At 39.3% G+C, this 11,770-nt stretch overlaps 1 protein-coding gene and 1 long non-coding RNA gene across 4 annotated transcripts in view; one reads left to right on the top strand and one right to left on the bottom strand.

Annotated features, from left to right (window-relative positions):
- Positions 1–36: 36 nt before the first annotated feature.
- On the bottom strand, positions 37–2,447 carry LOC119899481. 3 transcript variants are annotated; one of them, XR_005443861.1, is made up of 4 exons: positions 2,262–2,445; positions 2,009–2,077; positions 753–848; positions 37–173 (listed from the first exon to the last, which is right to left on the bottom strand). It is a non-coding gene; the product is annotated as an uncharacterized LOC119899481 (long non-coding RNA). The 3 variants fall into 3 exon arrangements; XR_005443862.1 differs by lacking the exon at positions 37–173 and adding an exon at positions 251–271 and having other exon boundaries at positions 2,262–2,447; XR_005443863.1 differs by lacking the exon at positions 37–173 and having other exon boundaries at positions 752–848; positions 2,262–2,439.
- Positions 2,448–9,592: 7,145 nt separating this feature from the next.
- Positions 9,593–11,770, top strand: part of LOC119899479 (complement C3-like) — a 38,961-nt gene continuing 36,783 nt past the window's right edge. Inside the window, exons 1-3 of the mRNA XM_038714041.1 lie at positions 9,593–9,750; positions 10,311–10,506; positions 10,654–10,816. Of these exons, the coding sequence (XP_038569969.1) occupies positions 9,674–9,750; positions 10,311–10,506; positions 10,654–10,816 (436 nt within the window). The 5' untranslated portion in view covers positions 9,593–9,673. The remainder of the gene's footprint in view (positions 9,751–10,310; positions 10,507–10,653; positions 10,817–11,770) is intronic.

Here is an 11,770-nt window from a genome sequence, read left to right as displayed (position 1 = left end):
CACTTCTATATGTTCATCATATGAGGCGTTCCTCTTTGGGCAACGGTAGTGGCAGGCCAGGTTTTTCAGTTCCCCCTGAACCTGTCTGTTTCCTCTCCTCTGCACTGGGCCTGTATGTTCCTTCCATCCTCCTTTTCTTCCTGATGACACACAGCAGCAGCAGCAGCGCTAAGCTGAGCAGAGACACAAACGCCGACACTGTAGGTGGGATTAACACCTGCATTGCCATGTTGACAAACAGCTGGGGAGGGAATCCCACACACAGGTCAGGCTGTCAGAGGGGTTGATAAATGTATAACTCTAGCTAAAACCATTGATGATAACATGCAGCATGTCAAATGAAGTCTTTGTCATGTTTTGGTCTGTAATACTGAATAATATGTTAGTGGTTTCCTATAGAGAAGTGTCATTTGGCACTGAATATGGGGAAATAAAGACAATGTTCACTGTGTGCATTTAAGCACAATCTACAGTCTGAGAGTCTGTGACTAGCAGGTCAACTAAATATGCAAAAATGTTAAATTTGTCTTCATGAAAGAATACAATTTTGTTTTTAAAGAATGGAGAATAACATTCCTAATAATATGCATTAATATTTTCATGAAGCTGAGCTTTTCTTGTGAGGGAATTCATATTTTCCCTTTTATTGGTACCAAAATACATGGATCTTTCCATATCTTCACCAGAATATCCCTAATAGCAAACAGCTACACAGGGATGAGATCATACCACCGTGTTTTGTCTGAACTCACCTTCCTGAGGAATTTAAGGTATCAAGGTGTGTTAGTCCTACGTTCTTACATCTGAACCTTCACAGCATCAGTTAGATACAAATGGCAGTGGGATGTCTGGGAAAAAAACAAAAAAATACATTTTAAAAAGCCAAATCACAGGTTCATTAAATGAGTCTCATCACTGTACAAGTTTCAAATGGTATCAACATTAACTACGAGAGAATGGGGCATTCTCTCAGAAATCACTTTCTGACCTCACCTCTTTCGATTTTAACACATTTAAAACTGTGCCCTCAAATTTTACCCAAATTGGATTTGCACAATGCCTAAAGACATATCTTTTTCACAAATATACAATAATTTAATCATCACCATTTTCTCAGGTAAATGTATACATTATGTGCAAGACTTAATGAAGTAGGGCGGCAAAAAATGACTTCTCGAAACAGATTAATATACATTGTCTGACCCATTGAAGAATGATTTGCTCTATAAAATATCAGAACACGTTAAAGAATGTCCACCAGGCCAAGTCTTAAAGCTTAAATACCCCACCGCTGGATGATCTGAGTGACATGAAGGCAACTTAACTGCCAAGGAAATGCTTCTTTCAGGCTAATGAGAGCTTTGAATACCAGGAGAAATACCATATAAACTGACACAAACTGGAATACAATTAATGTGTTTAAGAGAAACATTTATGTCTTTGCCATGGCTTGGGCAAGTTCAAGACTAGTGGTCAAAATGGCACTACATTATTTTCTGAATAAAGAATCATTTAATGTAATTTAGTCCAATCCAATAACACCAGACAGAATTGACATGAAATTTACCAGAGGTCAATTAACACTTATCTCTAACACACAACACTATTTCTGTATAATAGTAAAATTAAACTTGTGTTTTCGACATCATCCCAAGCTCTGGAAAGCTGACTGTCAGTGCTCTTTATTTTCCTGACATTTTATAGACACAACTAACAAGTAATTAATCAGCAGATTAATTAAATGTTGAACAGTTATATGTAGGCCTAATGAAATAAACGACACATTTCCTGTGCTTGCACTGGCAACATGATAGGTATCCTTCACATCTCATATCCTCTGTGACTGGGATGAGTGTTGCCTAAACCACACTATAAATAAACATGTTATGTGTTTACATGACAGGCAACACCAAAACTACAGAATATGTCCTGATAGAAACCACAGGCAAGAAAATACAAATTAATATAACAATGCAGTAGAAGGAAGGTAAGAATTAAGTAAGCTCACCATCATCGGAATGCAGCGGGTGCTGCTTCACCTGTTTAACCGGTGCCTTCTCAGCTCACGAGGCTGCCGCTGTGAAATGACAGATGAGAACACTGATAAGGTAAAGAAAGGAAAGGAAGGTGCTCCTCCAAGCTCTCCGACTCACGGACACGCTCAAAAACGGTTTCGGTTGTTCAGTACCTCGACTCGTAAGCTAGGGCTACGTGTTGTTTACTTCTGAATGGATAAATGTGCTAAATTCAGTGGGAGTTACCTGCCAGTTAATGCGCGTCCAGGTGAGATGCACGACGTGTCCTGCGGTAACTGGACTGGTTCAAAGAAATTACTCAGGACAATAGAGAAAACTCTTAATCCTGTCAGGGGTCGATGTGTTTGCGGAACAGCCGAAACTATTTTCTCCCACGCTCACAGTCTGCCTACCTGTCCATATGCAAATGAGCCCGGTCACCTGTCCCTTGTGCGCCAATCAAAAATAGCTGCTCATCACAGTTTGTTTGTCCACCCCCATCAAATAGTCCAAGTTTTAATATTTTCTTTCTTCTTTTTAAATGTTGTAGGCTATTTGTTTGAACACAGAGTTCAATGTCTATTATTGTTGTCTTGCCAAAAACATCATCAATCACACTGATATTATGACAGTTAAGTTTAATTATTACAGAGAAAAGGCCTTGTCAGTTTAGAAAGTTTTTGTTTGTCAGCTGAGTACAAACTGCTTTCTGGCTTGTCCTACTTTCATTATTACTAATCAAACAAACTCTGTTCATGTCCAAATATTGGGACACCTGACATGCAGAACAAAGACACACTGTGGCTGCACTAGGCTGAACTTGGGCTTATCAGAAGTTTAAAGAATGAGTCATCCAGAATACAAGTTTAAAGCAAAGACAAAATGTCAATTTGAATTACACACAGAAGCTTCCTTTTTCTTAGTAGATCATGGCAGTTGTGGAAAGAGTATGAGAAATTACTTCTCAAACAGATTTACTGTAGCCTGACTGTTAGCTGTGAGCTCTGAAAGTGTACGAAATCTGACATACAACTAATAGAAAAAAATGGTTATTACCCATTAAAGTGATGGATGAATGTGATTTAAAATGCTTTGTTTAAAAAAAAAAAAAAGTATATATATGATTAATAGCCGTTACAAAAAATGTTTGGCTATTGGCTACTGAATTTAAGTCTTTATGTTGTTTCCTGAAATACGCTTGAGATAAGAAGATCCATGCTGATCTCATGTCTTTCAGTTAGCTATGAAGCTGCAGTCAGTTAACTTACACAAAGACTGGAAACAGGTGGAAACAGTTAGCCTGGCTCCGTCCAAAGTTAACAAAATCCATCTATCAGCACCTCTAAAGCTCACCAATTAACATGTTATATTTTGTTGGTGTAATCTGTGCAAAAAGCAGTACAGATTACAGAAAAAAACAACACATTGTGGTATGGAGGGTTATGAGAGCACTGTTTTGTGGCATAGACCTGTCTCCTCTCAGGTTGCAGACACTGGAAGCCTCCAAGAAGTCATGACTGAGGTGGTAGTCATGCAGGAGGTCTTTTTCCCCACCAAAGTACATTTGTAGTACAGCCATATGCTGTTTCGGCATTTATGCTGTAAATGGGTGCCGGTGGATTTGCATCCTGAATGAATGAATAATAAGATCAAGATCAAGATTAACTTTATTGTCCCCTGAGGGAAATTTGTCTTGAGCATCAGTGCCGCATGAGGCTGCAGTAACAACAGTAACACATATGTACTTTACACACACATAAAGCAGAAAACAATATAGCCTAACAAAAACTGAAAGTACAACCGCCACAATTCTAAATTTAAAAACTCATAGAAGATCTAGTTGTTAAAAACACTAGTGCAAGCGATTAATCAATATTAAACTATGCTTAAAAATAAATAAAGTGCCGGAAGTGCTTCAAGCCATCTTGTTCCAAGCAGATTGTTTTGCTAGCTCTGTAGCGTTTCCCTGAAGGTAATATATCATATTCAGAGTGCAGAATATGGGAAGGGTCCTTCAGAGTTTTCTGTGCCTGGGACACTAACATTTTTTTCAAAGATGGTCTGACAACCCGTTCTCACTCCCAAGTCGTCACATATGGACGCTTGGTCAAGAGCCATAATCGTCAGTTTGTGACGCACTAGGGATCCCTTTGACGTCATGAAGCCCTGTTGTGTCAGTTTTTGATGGTAAAGGCAAGTATGATATTTAAGAGAGAAGATGAAGTAAGGAGGTGATTGGGGTGGATAGAGGGCCAGAACCCGGACCTTGAAGCAGGAGAACAGGGTTTGTGTCCCGTGCGAAACAAAACATTAAATGTTTTTATTTAGGCGAGTGAGGTAAATTGACATTAACGTTAGTTAACTTCAGTCTTAATTGACATACATAGCTATTTTAACCCAAACCATGATGTTTTCCTAACCTTAACCAAGTAGTTTTGTTGCCTAAACCCAACCAAGTACTTTCTGTGCCTAAACCTAACGAAACTGCAACGTTTCACGACTTTAATTATGCGCGTTTCAACATGGCAATGTATCGAAACGTTACGTTTTATCTTGAAAGTGTAACCGGATATTGCATATTTATTGTTGCTAAGCGTTGCTAACTTGTCTATGGATCCCTAAACGTCAATAATTGATGCAAAAGGGCTACCCAAGTCTTTAAAAAGCGACGACAAAGGGCCTTGACCATGCGTCAGACATTTGACGAGTAGGGAGTGAGACTGTGTTGGGTCTGAAGGGAAGTGTAGTCTTTCTTTCCCATAACCTTCATCGCAACTTTTATTAGTCTTTCAATTTTTATTTTACAGTGGACGGTAAGAGTGCCAAACCAGGATGCCATTCCATATCTGATCAGACTTTCCAGCACCGCGTTGTAAAATAAAGTCATGATCTTAGTACTCACCCCTACCAGTCTCAAAATGCAGTCTTTAGGCCAGTTTGGCACACAAATAGTCAACATGCACATTTCCTTTTAGTTAGTTATCTAATTGTATACCCAAGTACTTATATGAAGTTACTTGCTCGATTTCTCTGTCCCTAGTGACTACATAGTCATGGGCACATATCATCTCTTTTGTTTTCAAATTATTAAGGATCAGATGATTCCTCACACACTAAGCCTTAAAGGAGTCAATCTCCCTGTAATAAGTTGAAGAGCAATCACCAGCATGTAATAAACTTAAAATGATTGTGTCATCAGAGAATTTTATGACATAGTTGTTGGACTCACTACTTCTACACTCATTACTGATACATTAGTATAAAGTGTGAACAAGAGTGGAGAGCTGACAGTTCCTTGAGGCACTCCTGTACTACAATATTTCGCCTTAGAGAGTGTAGGATTTACCTTCACTTGTTGTGACCTATTTGTTAAAAGAGAGTAAAATCGTTTGATAATTAAAGGATTAACTTTCATGTCAGCAAGCCTCTGAACAAGCAAGTGAGGACGGACAGTGGGTGGTGATGGAACAATTGATAAGACACATGCCTTTGGTGTGACATACCCGGGTTCAATTCCCCACTGTGACCCATCTGCCAATGTGTCCCTAAGCAAGACAGTTAATCCCTAGTTTCTCCAGAGGCATGCAACCTCTGACATGTATAGCAATTGTAAGTAATTTTGGATAAAAGCGTCAGCTAAATGAATAAATGTTAAAGCAGAACTAAAATCAGCAAATAAAACTTGTGCATAAGCAATGAGATTCGTTATTTGTTTAGCTATGGGCTGGAAATTGACTACAGGTGTTTTGCGTTTAGCGGATTGAGAAATAGAAGATCATTTATGTCATATACACTCAGTGGCCATTTTATTCGGTACACCTTTACAGTCTAATGCAATTCAATACAATAGTCCAGAAATCTGTTGAAGATAGACTCAATGGCTTATTCAGCTTCCAAAAACATTTGTTCTGCTCTCCTGCCCTGCTTTCCTCTCCACTGCATTGTTTCCTTTCTTCTCCTGTCCAACAACAACAATAAAACACATAAATGGTCAAAAAAATTCATGTTCAACATTAGCCTACATTAACTAGAATAAATTCAGAACAGGAGTAGAATTTAATGTTTTAAATATAAGTAAATATTGTTTCTAGAGCTGGAACAGCTGTAATGTTTACAACAACAATGTCACTATATCCATTCTGCATGTTTACATATATTTTTGTTTGTTGAACAGGTGTATTGATTAAGTAGTGGCTTTTTACTCATAAAGATTTATTGCACTTTGTGACGGCCCCGAGAGGTGTTGGTGTGGACCTGTGTGCTGTGTGGTGTCTGTGTGTTTCCCTCAGGAGGGCAATCAAGGAGATTGGGAGCACCTGGCCAGTGAGCCCCTATTTAGACCTGCCTGCCCAGACGCCAGTGCCTGTGCCTTTCACACCGCTTCACCACGTTGAGATATTTTTCAATAATCTTTGTTGCGGCCTCCTTTTTTGTTGCGGCCTGAGAGCCGGGGTTGTAACACACTTACTTACAGTTATGAGCGTGGTTGTCATCAACTTGAGTAATCTTGGATTGGTCACAGAGCAGGATTCCGAAGATTTCAAACCACATTTGTTGTTCACAATGTAAATTTAGCACAATCACAGGAAGAACCGGGTGTGTCAATAGTGTAATTTAGGAATTTAAAGCATCAGAGATGCTGGTATCTATACATCACTGCATCCTTCTCACATCTAGATGTGAATACCAGGAAATAAAAGCTGAAATTCTGAACTCACTTGTCTCATATTCATCTTAGGATCTTAAACCAAAATGTACCATTCCAATACTTAGACTGTATATACACATGTACACCAAATGTGGTTGCAATAGCACAAAGCTTTCAAGTGAGTTGCAACAAAAGCCCTGCCTGTGGGGAAAAAAAGATGAATATTAAATCTTTCAAAAAAGTTGATTAAGAGATGTTCTTTTGTCACATTCTGCCTCTATCACTCCCTTCAGCCAAATGTTCTCCAACCGCCTGCATTGCCATTCTACATTTATCTGTCAGGTGTCTTTAGCCTAGTCACCTGATTCTCACATTCCTGTTCCTGCAATTGAATATCCATGGAATCCAATAAATGATTTGAATACTCTTAAAAAATAATTATAATTCTAGAAATTTATATAATTATTTTTTGTTTTGAAGCCCTAGACCAGATTGCAGGACAGTAATCGAGGTGGGATAAGAGACTTAAGATTGTGTTACATGTTTAATTGTTATCTCTGTTTAAAAGTAAGAGGGCCTCCTGACGCCTCTGTACCATAGACCCTATATATCTCGCAAGATTAAATTGTGACAAGATATCTAGTCAGGTAAAAAGCTGTCTTGCAACTGAAATTTTTCATATGCTGTCACTCAAGCCATACATAAGATAGACTCGCGGAGCTAATCAACTCCGCCTAGCTGATGCCACACCGGTGTACGTCCTGATAGTAATCAACCGCACCACTCATGCTGTGAGCTGCTGAAGTTAATGTGTGTGTGGATTCATGGTGAGATTTCTGTTTCAGTTACTTTCGGTTTCACATGCAACATGCAGTCACAAACTGCCCCCATCAAATGGTCTGAAGGGGATAACATTACTTCCAGCGGATTAATAATGCAATGCACAACAAAGTAATGGGCAGGTAGACTTAAATTAAATGATGACGTTCTTCTCTTATTATTTTGACTTTTTTCAAGAAAGGTTTGAACATGAGCAGAAAACCTGCAGAAACAAAGGAGCTATTAAAGTCCAGGAGTTTATAACTAAATCAAAATTAAATAATTTAACATTGAGGTGAAAAGGTGCCACATTTAAAGAGGTTATTTCCCCAAACAAAGGCACAGAATAGAAGGGAAGACTAAATCATGACTCAGCCGGGATGATATTACATGAGAAAAGTTGATCTACATGAGAAAAAGATCTAAAAGCAACATAGAATGCCTGAGAGCTGTACTGCATGATATTCTGTTAGGCTATAGATTTTGAATCGTCACCTGCCACCTGATTTATATGTTCGTCTTTACGTGAAAGAAAAAATCACCATAAACTGGTGCAAATAAATCATCAGATTGCAGGAAATAAAGTGCTGAATGCTCAAAATTTTAATATAATTCAGCAGTAAAAATCTCGAATCTTGTCTCATCTCCTGAGTTAAGTGTCTCGTCACACGCCTACTCTATATGTTTTAGCAACCATACTATTAATGTAGAGTTGACCATGTATTCCCTCAGGTGTGACACCCAACAATTTGGTCTCTTTTGACCTACTCAATAGCTACACCTTGCAAAGAGATGCATAGCTCTTGATCTGTCTTAGAGCTTGCCTGGAGCCAAATATCAGACTCCAACTTTTTGAGATGTTCAACTTTAGCCTGTTTTCAGAAATCCATTCAGAAACCAGCATCAGTTCTTCTTGAAGAATTATGTTAAGCTTCTTGGTATTTTCTGCAGGCACATACTTTGTAGTATCATCAGCATACATAGCCATGCATGTATTTATTGATACACATGGCATATAATTATTAAATACTAAATACAAGAGAAGTCCTTGACACCTTCCCTGGGGAATTCCACATTCTAATGATTTAATATTGACAGGGTACCATTAAACAAAACACACTTCTTTCTGTTGGATAAATAACTTTTCATCCAATTAATAGCTAAACTTTGAAATCCGTATGCATGTAGCTTGACGAGCAGTAGATCATGCAAGATCAAAATCTGCATGAAGTCCAGCAGTACCGACCGTAAACTTTCTGTCAGTTTGTTTTAACCAGTCATCTGTTAATGCAGTTGTACATGTAGAGAAACTGTGGTGTCTGAACAATAATGCTGCAATGATGTGTTGAGAAGAAAGCCGCTTGACACTGTTCTTGATCATAAAAGTTTATTACATCAAGGAGTTCAGGATCAATTACAAGCTCTGCAGCAGCTTGGAGAGTGACCCAGCCCGATGGCCACTCTGTCTCTCTGTACATCAAACACAGCTTATATAGGACATGTTTAGGTGTCTGCTAAATACCATATAAGGGTCTGAATCTGCAAACTAAGGCTCCAATCCATATAAGAGCAAAGTTCTATAGGATAAGTGTAGACATCTTGTGGATGCCAGATAAGGGTCTGAGCCTCCATGTAACCTCTGACCTCTGCTCTCCCCTTAAAGGTCACTAATCCTCTATCCAGCTGCTACAGTGCTATGTTAAACTGTTATGCGTCAAATGCACATATGTTATACACCACAAAACCCTCCTTATATGGATGTAGGAATTCAGAGATTATACTGTTTCAAGGGGTAAGGTTGCCTGTCAGAAGTTTATTCAAAATAGGCAGACTCAGAATGAAGTGACTCAATTATTTCTTGAACAATAAAAAGTCATAAAGAAAACAAAGGCCTCATTTTAGAAAACATCATAAATGCAGAATAGCTGTTTTTCCTGTAATTTTGCTGGAAACTGTATGTTCTCATTGGTTTTCTACTGTTTATCTATTACCCCAGAGAGGAGATAGCAAAGTGTTTCGCAACTGCTGATGGGAAATCATGTGTAAGTGTGTTTGTGTACAGAAACACTTTGGGAGGAGGATGAATGACATAGATGTGAGGTGAAGTGGAGGCGCGGGAGAAGGGTAGATAAAAGGAGGGTACTGCAGAGAGACCGTTTACATTCACAGCAGATCAGGATCAAGTAGGAGGATGGGTCAGACTCTGCTGTGGCTGCTGGCCTCTTTGGCCTTTGCCTCTCTCACTTCTCTGGCGAATGGAGCTCCCTTGTAAGTAGACCTGCCTTACCTCTTTACACATTCCACTTGAGCTTGAATTAATTTCCAGAAAACAGAGCTAGAAAATATTGTTTGATTGTTCAACTTCCTAATATTCAAACTGTATATTAAATTCAAAAAGTGAATAGATACAAATATCGGTTAAACTCAGTCCCATAACCCACATAATGAGGAGCTCCAGTTTGCATTTTGTGTCACATCAAATGATGCCAGTAAATTGGCCTAAATTCTATTTAGTTAGAACAGTAATGAATCAAACAGAGGCTATAGCCATGATGAAATGTTGCATTGATCCAGTGCTGGATCTTAATCAAGATAAACAATATATTACTAATTATGAGTAAAGTCCATGCTAGAGCTCATGGTCCTCATCTGAGTAAATATGTTGTTTGTTTTACTGGGGCTGTAATTTGGGTGAACTGAAACTTAAACACACTAAGGCAGTGGTTCTCAACCTGGGGATCAGGACCTTGTCAGTACAGTCTGAACATTTGGTCCTTTCTGTACAATGACTAAATTCTTAATCTTTCTCTCATGCGGCTGCTCTGCAGGCAGGTGATGTCTGCCCCCAATTTGTTGCGGGTAGGAACAGCAGAAAACATCTTTGTGGAGTGTCAAGACTGCACAGGAGGAGACATTAGGGTTGAAATCCTCGTGATGAACCATCCAACCAAAACCAAAAAGCTGGCATCGACATCTGTGACCCTCACCAGCGCAAATAACTTCCAGGAGCTTGGACAAATTAAGGTGAATGAAATACTGTTACTGTCTGTTTGTTATGCAGTACAGTAACTTAACTTTATTGTATATCATGTATTATATCAGATCTAGAATCCAGAAATGCACATTTTAAACTTGCTACTCAAACTCTGTGTCTCTTGATGCTGGTTTCAGATACCTGCTGGTGACTTCAGTAAGGATCCCACCATGAAGCAGTATGTGTACCTGCAAGCTCAGTTCCCTGACCGACTGCTAGAGAAAGTCGTCTTAGTGTCCTTCCAGTCCGGGTACATCTTTATTCAGACTGACAAGACCATTTACACCCCTAACAGCAAAGGTGAGTTCAGTATTATGTCGGTGCTGAAAAACACCTATGTGAGAATGTCTCTACATACAGTGGGTACGGAAAGTATTCAGACCCCTTTAAATTTTTCACTCTTTGTTTCATTGCAGCCATTTTCCAAAAATCAAAAAAGTTAATTTTATTTCTCAGTAATGTACACTCAGCACCCCATCTTGACAGAAAAAAACAGAAATGTAGAAATTTTAGCAAATTTATTAAAAAAGAAAAACTGAAATATCACATGGTCATAAGTATTCAGACCCTTTGCCGTGACACTCATATTTAACTCAGGTGCTGTCTATTTCTTCTGATCATCCTTGAGATGGTTCTACGCCTTCATTTGAGTCCAGCTGTGTTTGATTATACTGATTGGACTTGATTAGGAAAGCCACACACCTGTCTATATAAGACCTTACAGCTCACAGTGCATGGCAGAGCAAATGAGAATCATGAGGTCAAAGGAACTGCCTGAAGAGCTCAGAGACAGAATTGTGGCAAGGCACAGATCTGGCCAAGGTTACAAAAAAATTTCTGCTGCACTTAAGGTTCCAAAGAGCACAGTGGCCTCCATAATCCTCGTTTGGGACGACCAGAACCCTTCCTAGAGCTGGCCGTCCGGCCAAACTGAGCTATCGGGGGAGAAGAGCCTTGGTGAGAGAGGTAAAGAAGAACCCAAAGGTCACTGTGGCTGAGCTCCAGAGATGCAGTCGGGAGATGGGAGAAAGTTGTAGTAAGTCAACCATCACTGCAGCAATCCACCAGTCGGGGCTTTCTGGCAGAGTGGCCCGACGGAAGCCTCTCCTCAGTGCAAGACACATGAAAGCCCGCATGGAGTTTGCTAAAAAACACCTGAAGGACTCCAAGATGGTGATAAATAAGATCCTCTGGTCTGATGAGACCAAGATAGAACTTTTTGGCCTTAATTCTAAGCGGTATGTGTGGAGAAAA

This window comes from Micropterus salmoides, unplaced genomic scaffold (assembly GCF_014851395.1).
Source record: "Micropterus salmoides isolate LMB-PRFRI ecotype aquatic unplaced genomic scaffold, ASM1485139v1 Ms_hic_scaffold_12, whole genome shotgun sequence".
Classification (NCBI taxonomy): Eukaryota; Metazoa; Chordata; class Actinopteri; order Centrarchiformes; family Centrarchidae; genus Micropterus; species Micropterus salmoides.
The sequence above is the reverse complement of the archived record's forward strand: the minus strand, read 5'-3'. Positions and strand labels throughout refer to the sequence as shown.